This window comes from Candoia aspera, chromosome 1, assembly GCF_035149785.1.
Source record: "Candoia aspera isolate rCanAsp1 chromosome 1, rCanAsp1.hap2, whole genome shotgun sequence".
Taxonomy (NCBI): Eukaryota; Metazoa; Chordata; class Lepidosauria; order Squamata; family Boidae; genus Candoia; species Candoia aspera.
The window spans coordinates 93,243,606-93,262,798 of NC_086153.1; the positions used below are offsets into that span (position 1 = coordinate 93,243,606).

General features: G+C 36.6%; 1 protein-coding gene across 1 annotated transcript in view; it reads right to left on the reverse strand.

Moving 5' to 3' along the window:
• Window positions 1–3,555: 3,555 nt before the first annotated feature.
• Window positions 3,556–19,193, reverse strand: part of EYA4 (EYA transcriptional coactivator and phosphatase 4) — a 61,289-nt gene continuing 45,651 nt past the window's right edge. Inside the window, exons 12-18 of the mRNA XM_063290679.1 lie at window positions 16,758–16,847; window positions 10,884–10,942; window positions 10,627–10,787; window positions 8,514–8,628; window positions 6,714–6,835; window positions 5,576–5,676; window positions 3,556–3,669 (exon numbers count right to left, since the gene is read on the reverse strand). Of these exons, the coding sequence (XP_063146749.1) occupies window positions 3,589–3,669; window positions 5,576–5,676; window positions 6,714–6,835; window positions 8,514–8,628; window positions 10,627–10,787; window positions 10,884–10,942; window positions 16,758–16,847 (729 nt within the window). The 3' untranslated portion in view covers window positions 3,556–3,588. The remainder of the gene's footprint in view (window positions 3,670–5,575; window positions 5,677–6,713; window positions 6,836–8,513; window positions 8,629–10,626; window positions 10,788–10,883; window positions 10,943–16,757; window positions 16,848–19,193) is intronic.

The following is a 19,193-nucleotide window of genomic DNA, read 5'->3' on the forward strand; positions in this document are numbered from 1 at the left end:
AAATGAACATGTACTGTAGGGTCATTCTGTCACGTTGATAAAACAGCTTCTGTTCATATTTTGCTAGAATATATTTAAAGAGTTGAGGAAAACTTTCTACAAGAAGTCTAATTTTATGGCTAGATTAGTCAAAAATACAAGTCATTTGAAGGTTGATAGATATTTTTATTAAGGCCCGAGACCAGGGATAAAGACCCGAGACTTGTGAATATTCATCTTAAGTAATTAAAATCTGTGACAAGTATAAATTGATGGATGGCTCACAGACTTTATGAACATTTTAAGGACCTATTTATCGCTAAATGTCCAATGAAGACCAAAAAACATTTCTATATTGATGAGCTGATACAATGATTTTCAGTGGTCCTTTGGGAAAATAAAACAAGTCTAAAATATTAAGTTTGAAAGAAAAACTGAATGTTTGCTGCATTAAAAAATCACAAGTGAAATTATGAGAAATAGCATCTCCAAGCCTCTTCTGAACTAGAATGAATTGTATTAATGCAGAGGATAGCACAGAAGAGGAATTCACTGCAACTGAAATAGGTTTTATATTCATATTATAGACTGATTCATATATGAACACTATTATTTTGTGCATTCCAGAGACATAAACTTTGAGTACCTTAGTCATAGTACTCATCAAAGAATCTTACACACTGAAAAAAATGAACATTTCATTTCACAGTGCATTTTGATCTATTCTTTAAGGTAAAATGGCACCTGTGCTTTTTCATCATTAAGCCTCTGAACCTTGTAAGGATTTTCACTTGGTCAACAATGGTACTCGCTTATCACCTTCTTGTTCAGTGACCATTCAACGTTATGACAGCACTGAAAAAGGAGATTTATGACTGTTCCTCATACTTGTAGTTGTTGCAGTGTCCTGGCAGTATGTGATTGCGATTCAGGCGCTTGGCAACCAGCTTGCATTTGCAATGGTCTCAGAGTCCTGCAGTAACATGATCGTCATTTGTGACCTTCACAGCCAGCTTCCGACAAGCAAAGTGAAAAGGGAAGCCGGCAGGAAGTAGCAAACCATGGTCATGTGATACCATGCTTAACATTTGTGGGTGACTTGCTTAATGACTGCAGCTGGAACTGGCATCGTAAGTTGGGTGCAGTAACGTGGTTTTTCACTTTATGACTGAGTTGCTTAGCAACAGAGTTGCCAGTCCCAATTGTGGTTCGTAAATGAGGACTACATGTATAGAGATGCAGTGCCCAATCGCATAAATGGTTACAATTGGTAACAAAGTGCCAATTCATCTTGCAGTGTCTCAAATTTTTTCTTCCTTCATGAAAGGGGCTAACCCTTTTCTACCTTACGGTCAGAGTGCTTCAGATTTCTAAACTCTTGTGGTGGTGTTTTTGAGCTTGATTTGCTGTTGCAGTTAACAAATTGGGAAGCCCGTTCTCTTTACCCTATATCCAACTGGCTCTCAGCCATGCATGCAAAGCATAACTGCAACAGCCATTAATTACAACAGGAGGCTGATACCCTGCTCTTAAATACTATCCAGTCTCATTCCTTTCCCCACCCCCACAAGGCTTACCCACAAGTTTTACATGACTAGAAAATCACAGGATTATTGAAGTGGAATGAATTTATGGCAACTTGAGAGGAGAGAATCTGGCCCTAACAAAGATGTACAAGGCAGCTTATAAGGAAAATACCACACAATGGACTTTAAAAATAAAAGTAGTAAAGCAGAGCACTAAAATGAACATGGTGGACTTAAAACCATCCATCCCATGTTAAAAATCCTTAAAAGTTAGGAAGAACAAAAATCAAGGTCACTGGGGGGAGAGCTTGTTTAAATTCTCTGGGGAAGAAATTCCAAAGCGGGGTGCTGCCCCAGACAGGATGACAACACATGCTGTACCCCCATTGTAACCAATGACTCGCACACTGTTATTATGCATGCATGGGATCAAAACAATATTTAGGGCTAAATTTACATATTCAGCTAAGCCATAATATGATTTCTTTCATTTTGGCTTAATGTATTGTATGAATCAAGCCAACTGTGGTTTATTCAAGAACCCATAATATAGTGCAATGTTAGAAAAAACACTGCTGCAAATAAAGGTAAGCATAGTGAGCATGTGTAAGAAAAACTGTCCCGGTTAGAACAAAGAGTGCTCCACTGAGATTCATGCTGACCTATAGCTGCAAAACCAGTTATGAACAATTTAAATGCTGATAGAAACTCATGAACTGAAGGGATTTTTTTTTTATTGGACCACATAGTAGATTTATAGACTACATTTTAGTTTACTTAACAATTTAATTTTAGAAGACTATTATTGTTCTTCTAGGTATCTTTTGGTTTGTCTACTGTATCTTTTGTTGCATGAATAACTAGTAATTCCCTTTCCTTTTTGATTTAGTTTTTTTTTCTTTTTTCCCTTTTATTCTGAAAGTTTCATCGGACCATATTCAGCCATGTTTACATGTACCTAATTGCATGTTAAATATACTACATCATAATTTGATACCAGGTCAACAGGTAAGAGTAGCCTGCTGGTTTACACATATACCATAAAATTAAACTCACTGCAGTACAGGTTATCCATGTGTATAATTATTTTTTTCAAAGACAAAAATGGAGGAAAAGTTCTCAAATAATTTGTCATGTCAATTATTTTCTCACAGTACCCAATATTCCAATCTTTTGATATTTTTTAAAACTTATATGCATACAATCAGTGGAATTATTAAGAATCTAAATAAAAACACTAACTTTCAGTTATATATTTTTTCTCTTTCTGCAACAAACACTTGAACTGCTTTTATGCAGTCCTGATTATTTGAATTTGAAATTTGGTCATGTCAAAAATTATCACAAAGATTTATCTTTTTATCTACATAATTTTAAACCAATGTTACACTGTAACACACAAACAAGATCTTGCATTTAAGGCACAACACATCATTATGCACATTCTGTCTGCCAAGTTTATAAAAAAGACAATTATTATTATATACCCCCTTCCCACACACCTCCAAAACAAAACAAAACAATATAATAAATTGCATCCACTTCCAAAGTCAGCTGCTAATGTCACAGTAAATTATTTTCATTAATAATTTACATATATTACAGATTGAGACAGGACTGTCATTGTATAGTCCAAGTGCATCCCAGTTTTCTGGGTCAGATAGGTAGCCTAAAGTTTGATTCAAACCTCCATACTGAGAATTTATCCCATACTGAGGAATGTTGTTGAATACCACCCTTGTCATTCAGAAAATGCATGTCCTCCTCCTCCTCCTCCTTCTTCTCTATCCCAAACGTTGTTCACTCTGGCTAGGGCTCATTTGGTGTGTACCAGCAACCATTTTTACAGTTCTTTAATAATCAAAAATGCTGAATATATAAGACCATATAGAGAATCCTTATGTAGTATTAAAAAGTGTGTCTCCATTCAGTGATCTGAATTCTTCACAATGGAATCCAAGTATTGCTCTTCCTTTTTAAGACCATAATATGTGTAAAGTCAGAGGCACTGTATCCGAAGTAAAAAAATTCAGTGTAATTTGAAATATACATATAAAAGAATTTGTCAACTATGTAACGACAGTTACAAATACTCTAATTCCAGCGCTTGGTGTAGAGCCAGGAGGTCAGAGTGACTAGATATTCTCCAGAAAGGCATGTTATGCTGCATTAGTTAAGGGGAGGGAAAGAAGGCAAGAAGAAATGAACAATATATCTTACACATCACATATTTGCTTTTATAATGTTCTGATTATCCTGATTTTTCTTAGTAAGACACAGACAAGAAAACAAAACAAAGCAAATGTCCAAATAGATCTGAAAAAAATACAGAAAGGAGCTGCATAAGCACCTTAGTAAATTCAATTTTATTTACTGAGCATATATTAAGAATAATATTGTTTACACTTCCATGAAGTAAATTTAGTAGCATGTTGTAATCTTCATTGCAAAATATATTTCTGCTAATCTAGGTGAAACCCATGGTGTATAAAATATTACTCAAATTATGTTTACTGGATCATTGCAGTCAGTTTCAATTTACAACCGCCATGCCTTGTGATTTCGTTAGAATGTACAATACATGAGAATAAGCAGACAAATGAATGTATCACACATTTAATTTTAGTACTTGCTTTCAGTTTAACATTTAAATGACATTTCTCCCTGCAAAGTGATTGCACAGAATATACCCACAACTGGAACATATACCTCTGTCTATGTGGGAGATACAAAAAAATTCTGCATTTGTTGTTATGTATGAAATTAATTTCCTGTCGTGTATGAAATTTTCCTTGAAGCAACACTTTAGTTGTTAACACAGTCACCTAGAATATATTATTCAATAATTAAAACCTTCACTATGATTACCAAGTATCAGTCTGACTCCAGTCAACTATGAAAGCAAACTCTTTTGAGGAATACCCCTTTTTGCAATGTTTTTATTGTCAACTATGTAAGGACAGTTACAAATACTCTAATTCCAGTGCTTGGTATAGAGCCAGGAGGTCAGAGTGACTAGATATTCTCCAGGCATATGTGTGATTTGTATTTTAAGAACTTCATTTTCACCAACTGCAGATCTATTTGAAGAATTTGCCTTCTTTTTTTTAAAAAAATTCTACAATTGTTCATGCACACAACAGGTACAGTTAGAGGACAGCATGCCAACTATAAAATAAATAAAAAATCACCTAGTTTCCTGAATAGGCTACCAGACAATCTCAACACTGTACTACATCTATAAAGCAACCATTTGGAACCAGCATTTAACTGCAACGAAAGTTGCTAGAAGAAAACTAGGAGATAATATCTATTATAAAAAAAATTATCTCCTTTATATTTCCCAACTCTAAGATTGCTCTAGGTATTTCTGAATGTACTGTATCTGTTTTTTCCACATTGCTGGTATTTATTCTGAAGTCTGGAATATGCTGAAGTAAAGTAGATTTCCTGCTAGATTTCTTTAAGGACACTGAGTACTGGGCACTTACATGATCATATTTTAATTACTCCAAGTATACAGTGCTGAAATCTTCAAGATGCCTTTTCTATGCTGAACACAAAATGTTCAAAGGTTTATTGTTCAATTTAATAGAAGTCACAGCTCTCTAAATGTAAATGAGGTATAGATGAAGCTGCACCTGTCTCAGGAATGAAATCAATTTAAATTTTAATCAATTTCTTAAAATATATTGTATAGGTTATATTTTGCAATAACTAGCTTTTGGCATATCATTCCCTTTTCAGATTTGTCAGAAGATCTGTGTGCTTTTTCCATTAAATGACACAAAACCCACTCCTCTGGGTTTTACAAATCTATTTAATACATTTAATTTGCTTAGAGCTTTTTTAAGATCTACAATCCATACGTATTTTATTTAATTTCCATATCATGTCCATCATCATAAAGCCTGTGCTTGAATCCAAATGGTTAGATTATGCCTTATTCTTCAGATCTTGGCCTCTGTTACTCAAATAATTTGACAATGTGCCATACTAACAGAAATGCCAATGAAATAAGCTTGCACAAATATCTATATAACACACCAACATTTCATGAAACAAGTTACCTTTTTTGCTGCCTGTTCTTCTTCTACACCATCCCCAATTACAACATATACTACTTTTCTGCCAAACCTTTGCATTATTCGTTCAAAGCAACTTTCTTTTCCTGGAAGATAAATGAGATACAGTTCAGAAAGAAGTTACCTGGTTAGCTGCATGCTCTTCATCTCGGCCATCTCCAATCACAACATAAGTTATGTTAGTGCCAAACCTGGACACTATACGCTCAAAACAGCTTTCTTTTCCTGAAAAATAATGCACTATTTATTTGAGCTCTCAAAAGAGAAATATCACAGTGATCTATAAAAAGGCTAAGAGATGCACACACAAAAAATCTTAGATTAGACAAGCCTTTAATAACATTGGGGTTCTGACTTTTTGTTTCTTTGTTTCTTCTGCCACAAACCAATGAAGAATCAGGTAAGCTATAATCTGGTATTCTAAGACAACATGCAAGGTGCCCTCTTAGAACCCTAACGAAGAATGTAATTTTTTTTTTTTGTTCCTCTGGACATATACAGCCAGGTTGCCTGTTCTCTCTCAACCTGAGTATCTTAAAGCTGCCTTTGTTTTCTGAGAAGTAGCTGTTTTTTATTTTCAAATTTTACAGCTTCAACATTTTTTAAGTTCAGCAAAGTTTCCATATTGGGAGAGTGTCAACTGTTTCTGAATAAGGATATTATGAGTCAATGAAGCACACAAAGCATTTAAAAAAGGTGTTTCACAATATGCAGGTGTATGAACAAAACATCTATCTTCGAATCATCAAAGCAGCTGTATATTTGCACAGCTGCTTTGAAAGGCATTCAAGCATGCAGAGTTACTTTGCTTCAGAAATAGTTGCGCCTTCCAAAAAGAGATCCCATTTTAATGATTAGAGGAGAGATACATGTTTGTAAAGTACCTTTTTCAGATGCTTGAATAACCCTAGTAACTATGATAGAGTGGACATTACATCCCAAAGCATACTATATGATCTGTGACTAAGTATCTCATTCTAGTCATTTGACTCTTTATATGTAGCTTTTATATGATTCTCACAACTGAAGAAGTTCCTGAACTGAACCAAAGTGCCGTTATTATTAAAGAGGTTTGGAATCCACTCAGCAAACTATGTGAACTGAAAGAAACTGATATTCTTACCTATTTTAGTTGCACTGTAAATATTTTCGATAGGAAAAACACCTCCTAAACTATACAGCAGCACTTTTGCTAGGGCTGGTACAAGTTGCGTTGTTGTTACCAAGACATTTACACAGTTACTCCTATAGAAAAAGACAGAGTATACATCTGCATAATGATAAAATATAATTTTTAAAAAGAAATCAGCTATAGATCATCCATCAATTACTCCTAATTATTAATAAAGTAAATAATTATTGCAATGATTTTCTGTGCACTGCAAAGATTCATGATTGTGGTGATCCAATAAACACACACACATTTTACTGAATTTCTAGATTCACAGAATATACTATTTATGACTGAAAAACAGCCTTTTTTGTCTGAGATATCACTTTCATTTTTTCAATTTACCACACCATTTCTCATTTCTTGAACTTACAAAGAAATCAGTAGAATTTTACTGGGTATATAGTATACAGAATATGATAGCTAGATGAGCCAATAGTCTGGCCTGGTGTAAAGTAGCCCCCTATACAGGTAGTTCTCGATTTACGACAGCAATTGGGAATGGAATTTCTGTTGTTAAGTGATCCGGTCATAAAAGCAATGGCAATCCCTATAGTCCTGGTTGCCATTGTTATCCAAATCCCATGGTCGTTAGGCGAGGGAACTTCCTGCCAGCTTCCCACAACCAAAGTCAGTGGGGAAGCGAGAAGGAAGCTGTAAGTCCCAGGATGGCAGGTGAGTGACTGCTGCTGGGTGGGGGAGGAAGTGAGAGGGTGTGTGGGGAGGGTGTGCGAGGGTATGCAAGAGGAATGGCAAGGGTCGGGGAGGGTGTGCGAGGGTGCAGCTAGAGTTGGGGAGTCACATGGGTGTGTGAGAGGCGCAGCATGGGTATGCAAGGGGGTGCATGAGAGGTGCGGCATGGGTGTGTGAAGTTGTCGTGTGGGTTGGGTAGGGTGCGTGAGGTGCGGCACAGGTTGGGGAGAGCCTGTGTGGGAGGGGTTGGGGAAAGTGTGGCATGGGTCAGGGAGGGTGCGTGCAAGGGTGTGGCGCAAGTCGGGTGTGTGTGAGGGTGTGGTGGTCAGGGAAGGTGCACAAGGGTGCAGGTCAGGGAGGGTGTACAAATGGCCAGTGCAAGCGCAGAGGGACTTGTGACCTTCCCTGCCGGCTTCTTCATTGACTTTCTAGGGAAGCCAGCAGGGAAGGTTGCAAATGGCAATAATGTGTTCGCAGGGTGCTGCAACCAGTTGTAAGTGCAAACTAGTTGCCAAGTGCCATTCGTTCAGCACTGCTGCAACTTCGGATGGTCACTGAATGAATGGTCGTAGCTCGAGGACTACCTCTACGCCTAATATTCTGCTTATAATATCACCTTTGCATTGTATTAGAGATAGGTGGGTATTCTTTTGGCCAGGGGACACAGTTGGAATATTGCTCTTACAAAATACCTTCTATATTGGGTGTGGCAAGTCGCTAAACACTCACCACTCCCACTAACCGCTTTGCTCATCTTCATCTATTTTCAAGAGGTGGTCATGCTTCCAAACCAAGTATGGTGTTTCAGTAATCCTCTATTTTTATTTTTTAAGAATGCCTATGGGCCTGGAGGCATTCCTATAAATAAAGATGATACTAGCTGCTAGCATTTCACCATCCATTTAATTTTTATAAAACAGGAATAAAAAACCCCAAGTCAGCAAATGCAGGAAGCCTAGGGAAATTGAGTGCCTACAATCATCCTGTCTGCTCCTGCCTTTAATATTGCTTTGCTTCTGCAATATAGCAAATGATTTTTTAAATTAAGCCTGTACTCACCTTGTACTAATAATTGATAAAGATTTGAGTGCATTGGTCAGCCAGGAGTCAGTGAGAGCTTCAATCTCTGCTCTTAACTGTAGCCATGCATCTCTTTTTGCAGGGCCAAGAAGTCCTGATTCATAAAGGAAAAAGTTCTTAAAAATGCATTCTGCTTACTAGAAATTACAGTCCCATGTTAATTTAGGCCTATTACATATTTTTCAACAAAAATATTTCAATTCACTTTTATATTGTAAATATAAAAGTTGAGCTTCTAAATTACTTTCATAACACATATTAGAGGATATTTTGTTCCAGAAGCAGTCTGAAAGGTGGTGGTTCCATGCCCCAGTTGGGGCAGAGGTAGAACAGGATAAAGTCAAGGATACTGATGGCCCCTGAGGGAAGGTGTATGAGTTGAAGGCAGGATGTGTTGCACTGGAGACCTGTCCCTTGTTGGTGAGATCAGGGCCGTTTGGAACAGGTGCACAGGCTGGTACATTAGTGGTGGTTGACTGAGGGGAGGAAAAGCAGGGAAGGCCTTGGGAAGATCAAGGGATGGGCTGGCTGGCTGGGATAGACGGTACTGAATGCTGAGAGAAGAAAGGAGGGGGAAGCTGCTGAGAAGATTGGGAATGGGTGAGCTGGAGAGATTGGCAGTGGTGCTAATGGTGGTTGAGATGAGGGAGGGAAGATGCTGGGAAGTTTGGGAGCAGGCAGGCTGGTGGAATATGCCATGCTAGGAGGTCAATGATGATGGTGGCTAAGAGGAGGAAAGAAAGGGAAGGGCAGGCCTTGTCAAGACAAGGGGCAAGCAGGCCAGTGAGGTATCCCACGGTGGTCCCAGTGACGGTGACTGAGATGAGAAAGGAAAGGCGCTGGAAGATGAGGAGGTAGATGGGCTGGTAGATATGCTACACTGGGAGAAGCTGAAGAGAGAGGTGGCTGCCTTGCCCTACTTGCCCAATAATATCACTCCAGGGTGTTGGCAGAGTTTGTTCATTTGAAACTGGGACACCCACAAACAATGGATTTTGAAGTTGCTAAACAGCGGTTGTCCCACTGGTATAGCGTTTTTCTGAAACTGTATATATTTTAAATGTTCTCTCGGTATATATTCTTCTAATGCCTTTTTTCTGCCTAAACACAGGTATTCTGTCTCTCTTCACTATTTCCTGACACTACAACACAATCTTCCTTTTATACATCTTTCTAAGTGCTTGCTTATTCCCTGCTCACTTTTCTCCCATTAGCAGGCAGCAGCAGACATAAAAAAGAAACCTTACTTTTAAATCTGGAAAGAGTTGCAAACATAGTTCTGTCCAACAAAATGTCTATGCATAACCACAACCTTGCTCTAAAATATGCCAAAAATAATTTATTAAGGGAATATGGATTCTGTCCTTCACAACCCTCTAGGTTGGTCCTGAACCCTGACTGGGTTGAAATATACATAAAAAATAAGTGACATCTAAAATATATTACTTTGGCGTGCATGTGAAGAATAATGCTTTTGCATGCTACCTACATTAATAATACAGGTAGTTCTCATTTAGTGACAATTGGGACTGGCAACTTGGTCATTAAGTGAAGCAGCTGCTAAGTGAAACTGCTACTGTGCTTTATGATCTTACTTCAGCTTTCCTTTGCTTTACAGACCTGCGAAGGTCATAAATGCAAAGATTGGTCGTAAAGTTACTTTTTCATCATTGTCGTAACTGTGAAAGGTCACTGTATGAGGCAGTTGCTAAATGAGGACTACCTGTAATGACAATCTAGAATATAGAAAGCTACAACATCAGTAAGATAACTACACTAGAGCAATTTGCTTAGGAAGACTCTCTTCATAGGTACAGAGGACTCTTTTAACTTGGGATAAAAGGCTAAAGTGACTGTCTATTTGTCATCTAAATTATGCAAGGGGAGCTGAAGAAATCTGCAGTTTAAGCTCCAAACTTACTAATGAAAGACAGCAAATCGTTTCTTTTTCTTCATCCACTTTTCTTCACAGAAACTCCAAACCACCCATAGTTATTTTGTGTTTGCATTTTAACAGTAATGTAAAGTATAAATTGTTTTCAGAAGAATATAAAATTGATGTTAATGTCATATAGAAGAAAATCCCTCTTACCTCCTACATTGTTTTTGTAAGTATTATATAATTCTTTGACTCTTCTGTAACGGAATGCCAGCTTCCTCATCCAGTCAACTCCTCCTCTTACACCTGTTGGCAGACAAAGGTTTGCACTACTTGCAGCTGCATGGAAGCCATCAGTTGCAAAACTGTAGGTACTGCAAACACCCAAAATATGCAAAAGTGAATACTATTTCTTCCTAAAAATACGTATTTATTTAATTTTGTTTCATTTTTTTCAAGGTATATCTTACCTTAGGTCTTGTCCATTGTCATCTGAGGATACATCATCTATATGTACTTGATCACATTCCTGATAAGAGAGTATATTTTAGAATAGGGCACCTATATTTTGTTTAATGCTTTACATGATGTAACAACACTTTAATCTGAAAAATCTAAATGATGAATAGCACTTGTACTGCCAGCAGATGGCAGGATATGAGCATTTACAATTTCATAAGGGAAAGCTACTACTGTACTCCTTTCTTTCCCCAACACGATCAACCTCAAGACTTCTTTCTTAAACTGGTATATTCCTAGATTTATTGCAATACTTCAAAGCTTGCTATGGTAGTCAACGATTCCATGTAATAAACAAACACTCAAAAACAAAAAGGATTATTCCTGTTTGGTCAGATTAAGATTTAGGAGTCCTTAACTCAACACTTCATTATCTGTTTGCTTATACTGCAAAATAAAGAAACCCAGGTATAAAACACAAAATGAAAAATAAAAAGTTGTTATTATTGGCACCATATCAAAAAACAGAAGTTCACATCAATGTATATATTATATAAATAAAAAAGGTGTGATGAATAATTTTCAAAATTTTCTCTATTTTAACGTTCCATTGTTAACTGCACTGGCAGTCAACCGTATTAATCTTTTTGAGAAATAAACAGATTTTTAAAAGAAATAACTTCACAGAAAAAGAGACCAAACTGCAACAAAATCTCGATCATGCATTTTGTTGTTTCTGCTGGCCTTGTAAGTAGAAAGAACAGCAACAACAGCAACAGTTATATCCATCTCCACTGGTTCACTAGGTTGGGACTTGAGGACTCAGCATTATAATAGTTCTGGTCTTACCTATAAGACCAGTTTTCAAAGGTGGTGATGGCGACATCTGATCACTGTCACAGCCATGACTAGATGCCCTTGATGGAGAAAGTAAATCTTCATCACAGTGATACTCACTTCAATTAAATCACAACTGGACTGCTGCATAGAATTTTCTTTAGAGAGTAATTAGAAACTGCAGCTATTCCAGAATTTGCTGGGCAGGCTGTTAAAGGGGCATGCATATAGGGAAGAAAGCAACTCCCTTACTGCAAAACCTATAATGTCTTCCAATATATTTCTAAATAGAATTCAAAATGCTGTTGCGGATTATTTAAAGCTCTCATAGTTAAAAGGCTCAAATGGCGTGTCTGAAGGATTTCTTCTCCTATACTAACCTATCTCACCTGCTGAGATCCTCCTGTATAATAACATTTGCAGAAATACACTCAACTAGGACAAGAGAGGAAGCCTGTTTTGTGGCTACATCTTGGATCTGATACTGTCTTGTATGATCATCTCAAACTGATTGAAAACTGGCTAAAGGACTCTTTAAAAACAAAGTTAAAATATTAAAAGTCCTGGATAAAAATAACAGTTTTTAGTGAGAACCTTGAACCAAGCTTGGAAAGCAACCAATATACTGTTCAGCTGTTTTGACACAGGGGCAAGGTAGTGCTTCCCAGAGGCACCACACATCACTTGCGCTGCTGCATTCTGGGCCAGCTGCAGTTTCCAGACTGTCTTCAGGGACATTCTATAAAGAGGACACTGCAGTATGCCTTGATATTATCAGGGCATATGTCTCTGATGCTGGGTGTCCTTCCTTGATGCATGAACACAATTTTTCAACTCTAGTTGATTTAAAAAAAAATCATTGCCACCATGTAATGTGTCTATTCAATGTCAATACCAGAACTAAGCTTTTGAGCTATAAGCAGTTATTACTGAATTTGTACTTTTTTCCATTTACGGTTGCTTCCTGCTGTTTCTGGAAGCTGTTTTAGCATCAAATTCTAAATAATTATGGGTTTTTAAAAAAAAATTATCGCACCTTTTATTATTTTTATAAATAACTCAAGGCGGGAAACATACCTAATACTCCTTCCTCCTATTTTCCCCACAACCTCAGCCCTGTGAGGTGAGTTGGGCTGAGAAAGAGTGACTGGCCCACGGTCACCCAGCTGGCTTTCATGCCTAAAGCGGGATTAGAAGTCTGTCTCCTGGTTTCTAGCCTGGAGCCTTCACCACTAGACCAAACTGGCTCTCTTTTAAAGTTTTTTTTTTAAAGTTTGTTATAGCAAACTTTATTGTTAATTGCCTTGAATTCTTAGAAAAAGGGCAGTATGCAAATATTTCAACAAGACAACCAACAGATACATAGTTTTTTAAAACATCACATTAAAGTGTCTTTTAAAATCTGAACACAGCAGAATAAAGAGTTAAATGCTTAGAATTAATGAAGGAAAAATTATGTGGGAAAAATTCCCAGTAGGAAGTTGTAATTTCTTCTACAATTCGAGTGTGGAATAAATGCTCCTTTTTTCTATTAGAAACTCAACTATTCTTCTAGAATTTATAAAACTACAAAAATTCTCAAACAGAAGATTTCAGCCACAGTCATAAAGATGGGTTGTAGCTAAGTGGACAAACAAGGAACAACCCTAACATTACCACAGCCTTTTTCTCTTAGTTACCTTAGTCCCTGCTTCCTTTAATTCCTTTCTTGCTTTATCAGCCTACTTGTAAGATTCATGCAGTTCTATTTTGTCTTTTGTCATAATTTCATTTTCCATTCACCATAAAGCGAATGAACTTGGGATTGTCTTTATTCAAAGCATATATCCAGCACTGTCTCACTAATGGTCACTCTTCTGATGCTACTTTGTTTAATGAATTTTCCATTTGAATTGAGAGGATGTGAAATGTTTTGTTTAATGACATTCTTCTCCTATCTCAATAGAGTCTGATAGATTACCAGCCTCTTTGAGAGGTTCTCTCCCCAGCCAAAGGTCACAAATTTCCAAAAAATAACTTGTTTATTACAGCTAAATAGGCACACCCCAGATCACACTTCCCAATCAAAATAGGTTTGGTTCTCTTTCCTATTCTTCTCTATCTCTGGCATTTGTTTCCTCTGTACCTGATTACCTGATTACTTTCATTCTGTCTAGCTGAATCCATTTTTAATTCTTTCAGTCTGTATGGCATGCTGGAAATAAATTATGCAAAGGGGATCTTGTCCTTCCATCAGCAAGATAACTTTCCAAAGACTGAACAGAATAGCACCGAATTTGGTATTAGGGCCAGTACAAGAAAAATCAAGTTAAAAAATGGGTCAAGTGCTGCAGAAAAATAAATAAATCTCCCAATGGATCCCTAGGGAAGAGGCAGCTGAGCATTGTTTTAGAATATTGGCAACTGCATGATTCTAAGCCCTTATCTCTCCATCCCACGATCCAGAGTTGAACTATTATTAAGGGGTTGCACAGGTGCATGCTCTCCATCCTTCTCCACCTTGTTAACATTACATTACAATGGAAATTTAACAGCCCTTGCAAAGTGAGCATTTTTTCCCAAGTTTCTCTTTCTGAGATCCTTACAATCCTTACTGCCACTCAAGTGTTGGACTTTTTCTTATGCCTGTTTTTCACTGATCTGATCACCTGATGTTACTTCGTGTTATCTCATTTGTTTATATCTGTCAGCTCATTTTATATTCTTCCATCACTACCCTATTATAGAGCCGTTTTTGAATCTGCAATATCCACTGTACCCTTGTCTCAACTTTACAGTGTGGTGGAACAGAGTTATGCAAGCAGTGATGAGGAGAGGGATGGAAATGGAATATTGGCGAGCGATGTCACCAAGACATTTCAAGCTCTGAAATGCCTTTTGCCTATGTCCATCCTGGGGAGAAAGAATTCTTGCCCTTACTCTCCGTCTGGCAAAAAGACACAGATTTTGGAAACAAAAAAAAAATCAGCATTCTGTCCCTTTTAATTTCTCACGATGTCTCTTCCAAATATTAGGAGAGCAATTTAGGAGGAAACAGTAAGCAGACAGACTAGCAGACACATGGGAATTAATATATAATATTTATTTTAGTCTAGCTAATATAAATCTAGTAAGTCGAACACTTGATGTAAATCCCAGTTGAATGTATTCGTAAATGTATACATGTATTATCAAGCTGTCTTTTATTGATGACTCATGAGTCTTTTATTCTCATGTTCTTTTTTATTTTGAAAAAGTTAAATATGTGAGTGTTTAAAACTACTGAGTACATCAATTTTGTCTGCTTTTCCCTGTTTTTTAAAACCTGTTAATAATTTGGAAATATGATGGAAATGTGGCTTATCTATTTCTTTGTCTTCTGTGGTATACCCTTTTAATTTATGATTTTGTCATTTCCTATTATGTATTTTGAGGCACAAAATAATTTTCACACTCTATGCTGTTTGCAGAAATACTGAAAAATCATATATTAATTTATGATAAATCCCAAAACTGTCAAGATTTTAGGCTAATTGTACATAATTCAATTAATATGTAATCAAAGGCTTCAAGGACATCAACCTAAATTAATTCTCTCCCATTCCCAGTGGAAACTTATAATCTGCTTGCATAACATCAGGATATTGTTGTTTGATTAAAATAGAAATGAGGTAGAAATGGTGTTGTAAGGAAGCTCTCTGTTAATGTTAATTTAAGGTAAAATACCTTTTAAAACAGCTACAGAACTGGCTATACTCAAGTCACAGTGGGCCACTGGCTGTGCAAGTTCAAAACTAAGAAAGATAAAATATATTTTCCATTACTGAGCGTTTACAAATTCATGTGCAATAACTGATTTTGACTGCTACAACATTAAATTAAATCATGTCTCAGTACAACTAGTTCCTTACCAAGAATTCCTCAGAACTTGACATTTTTACTAAGGAGTGTAAAACCTACAGTTGACCCACAAAAAAAAAATCATTTTGGAAATATCAGTAATTTCATTATCCAATAAAAACAGTGACTCACTGCTGGTAAAAACAAAAACTCTATTATGCAGATCTTAGCAGTTACAGACTTCAGGGTGAACAACAACTTCTATTCAACATTATCTGCCAGATAATAGCAAATTTGGTATAGATTAACTGCCAAACATAAGAGAAAAGGTTTCCTTGGCAGTAAAAATACAGTGTAGGCCAACTATTTGCATAATTTAAAGGACTAAGTAAAATAAAATTGGACTTATCAACCCAATATGCAAATATAACTAGCAAACATACTCACTGAAATATTTTCTTAAAATTCATTATAAAACTACCCCAATGCAAAATTCTGTAACATTAAAGAAAGGTAGCATAAAATCTTTATTTTGCCTAAAAGTGGAATTGATTCTAGAGATTATTCTTGGTATAGTGCTCTTTTGGTTATTTCTAAATAGGACACCCAGTGTAGGTTAGCATGTTTTCATGCGCTAATTAAAATTTACAGGAGTATAGGAAGAAAAAGGAGGCTAATGTACAGAATGTTCACTGATCAAAAGATGAACTCACTGAACGTCAAGATGCTGATATTTCTTCTGAGCATGTGAAAATACAACATGTGTTTTCTAATAATGAGAAACACCTGTCCTTTCAACTCTTATGTTGTCTCTGGGCTATCCATAGCTATTTTTGTTGGGTTTAGGAACAGGGACTGTTTGTTGAGGCAGACCAGGCTGCAAAAAGCATGAATAACTCTTGCTCCTATTGTTTGCTATGGGAGTTTTAAAATTTTTCATTCTTTTTAACATCATTCCTCAGCAAATCTATTTGTAGGCTGGGTGATAGTAGAGCTCAGCATGGACTATCAGCCCATATATTTTAATGGACTACGATGAAAAACAAGGGAGCAAGGGGCTTCTTTTTAATTCTTATTGTACCCTGTGATGGAACAGTGGAAACTAAAATCTGATGGAATGTTCCAAGTAGGCCCAGTTTTTTAAATTAATAACAATTATCTACTGGAAGAAATTAGAGATTATATGGTGGGATGTGGGTGGTCTAATATACACTATATAGTGTACATACCTCCAAATCATTGAAGAATAAATGAGTATCAGCAAGATTAAAAATCATTTCTTCCATCCGAAGTCCAAGAGTCACTGCTACAGGTGGATCCTGGTTGGTGTGGGGGGAACAGAAAAGATAGATATTGATCATGTAATGATCAATAAATACTTTAGACTTTAATTTTATAGTTATATACATGTAAAATAAAAAAATAAAATTATCTGCACATAATTACGCAAAAATAAGAATTGCACATAATAATTAAATATTTGTTTTCTGTTTGTGGACTGTAATGTTATACTAGAAGCAGAAGTTCATGCTATCAAAATCCTGGAAAAATAAGTAATTGGAAAGAAAATTTAAAGAAGCATTTTAAAAGTGAGTATCATAGTTTACTTAAGATAGAAGAATTACATAATGATCAGAATATATTTGTTGTAGGTAAAAATACTACTGAGAATACTAAAAATATTGCTATGAAACAAAATACTTTTTTATCCAAATTAAATTATTAACTCAACAAGCCTTTCCAAGAATTATATCTTCAGTGCAGAAAAGAAACTTCCAACTTGATATCCCATCCTCTGGTAATGATGGATGTATCAGTACACCAGCAAGGGGGAAAAATATTCTGGTATGATGGGAAACCACTGTTGGTACAACAGGAAAAACTTATGTCTATTTGAGCTGGGAGTGTGGCAGGAAGGCCATAAACCTTTGTTGTAAGATGTCTGAAAATAAGTGATGAAAGCTAAAACGCCTTAATGGAAACTGTAGAGGCTTCCCTCTGTATCCTCCCTTTGATCATCAGGCACAATGAAGAATTGGATTTCAAGTACTGCAAACAATCATGGCAATGTGCCTGGAGTATAAAAGATAAACTAATATTTCCTGATCTGCTTCTGCTGATGCAAATATGAACTGGATCGCTTCTTGTCAGTTTTCTTGAATCTATTTCAGTTTTGAAATCTGAGGACAAGGCAATGACATTAAATGGGATGTATCTACTATATCTGACTGTCTTTTTAATCCCTGGACTTCACACCTAATTCCCTTTAGCTAAAGAGGTTAGCTGGTGGGCCCCTTGTATGCTAAATGCATTACTATGTTGTCAGGAACCAGACCAAGAACCACGCTGAGTCGATATCTCCAACTCTAGTTCTTTATTGTTCTCACCATATAGACAGGATCTTGCCAGACTAAAGCTACTCAACTAACCTAAGGGGAAATAACTTGGAAGGGCTCTAGGGCAGAGCTGCCTTGAACCTCTTAACCTTCCCAGCAAGTGTCCTGGCTGCGAAGCCTCTTATCTGTCTGGAATGCATTCCCTCCCTGGGAAGCAGCAGCAGCGCCAGAATCCACCACATATGTGAAGGGATGTGTGTTTTGAGACCCACCTCAAGAAACTCACAGTAGGTCCTGGAGTTCTTAACAATTACTGGCTAGGGCTACCAGGCTGCAAAAATCAAGATGATCACTGGATGACAGCAAAGAAAGCTTGTATTCTTTGCTATCATCTATTAGACATCTGGATTTTTGTGCCCCAATCTGGTAGTCCCATACTGTCTGCCCCAGTCTGGTAGTCCTATACCTCCCATGAGATGGGTAGCTATATAAATTTGACTAATAAATAAATAAAATAAATAAATACTGGCCAATTGCTATAATCCCCTCTGGGAAGATGTTTGAGAGAGTAATGCCTATGCAACTTCAGACCCCTGTAGAAAAAACTGATCATAAGAACCTACTCCAGTTTTGGTTCAGGCCTCATCATAGAACTGAATCAACCATGATTGCCCTAACAAATGACAGTAATAATGGAGAGAAATATAAGGAATACAGTCTTACTGTGACTGTAGCTGTATCTCATCCTTGCCTGCACTACCTAAGGAAAGAAATGGGTCTTTAGGCTAGTGTCTACAAATCCCACTATTCAAAACTGCCGTTTATTGGCTTAATTTGCTTACTACAAGATAGGAGCAGGTCCATTATTTTATTCTCCCAGAAGTGAGAAGCTAGCAAGGAAAATCTATGCTGATTTATTATTTGTATGCTAATTTGCCAACAAGAAGATTCAGCTCAAAATGGCTCTCAATAATAAGACAGATAGTGTTGTAAACCGCCTAGAGTCCCCCTTTGGGGGAGATGGGCGGTGACAGAAATTTGAAATAGAAACAAACAAACAAACAAACAAACATTTAAATAACATTTTACTAATACACTCTGACATATAACAATGCAAAAATAACAATTCAGATTGCTATTCAAATGCAATAAAATCTTATTTCAAAATTAACCTCTTTCAAAAATCAATATTTTATATGAACATGTCATAAAAGCAGCCCAAGAACAGTAAATGTACTTTATTATATAAATACAACATAAATTGTATATATAGAGGAACAAGATTAAGATTACAATATTTCAGGCTTTCTCGGGGATGTTCTAGAGTAC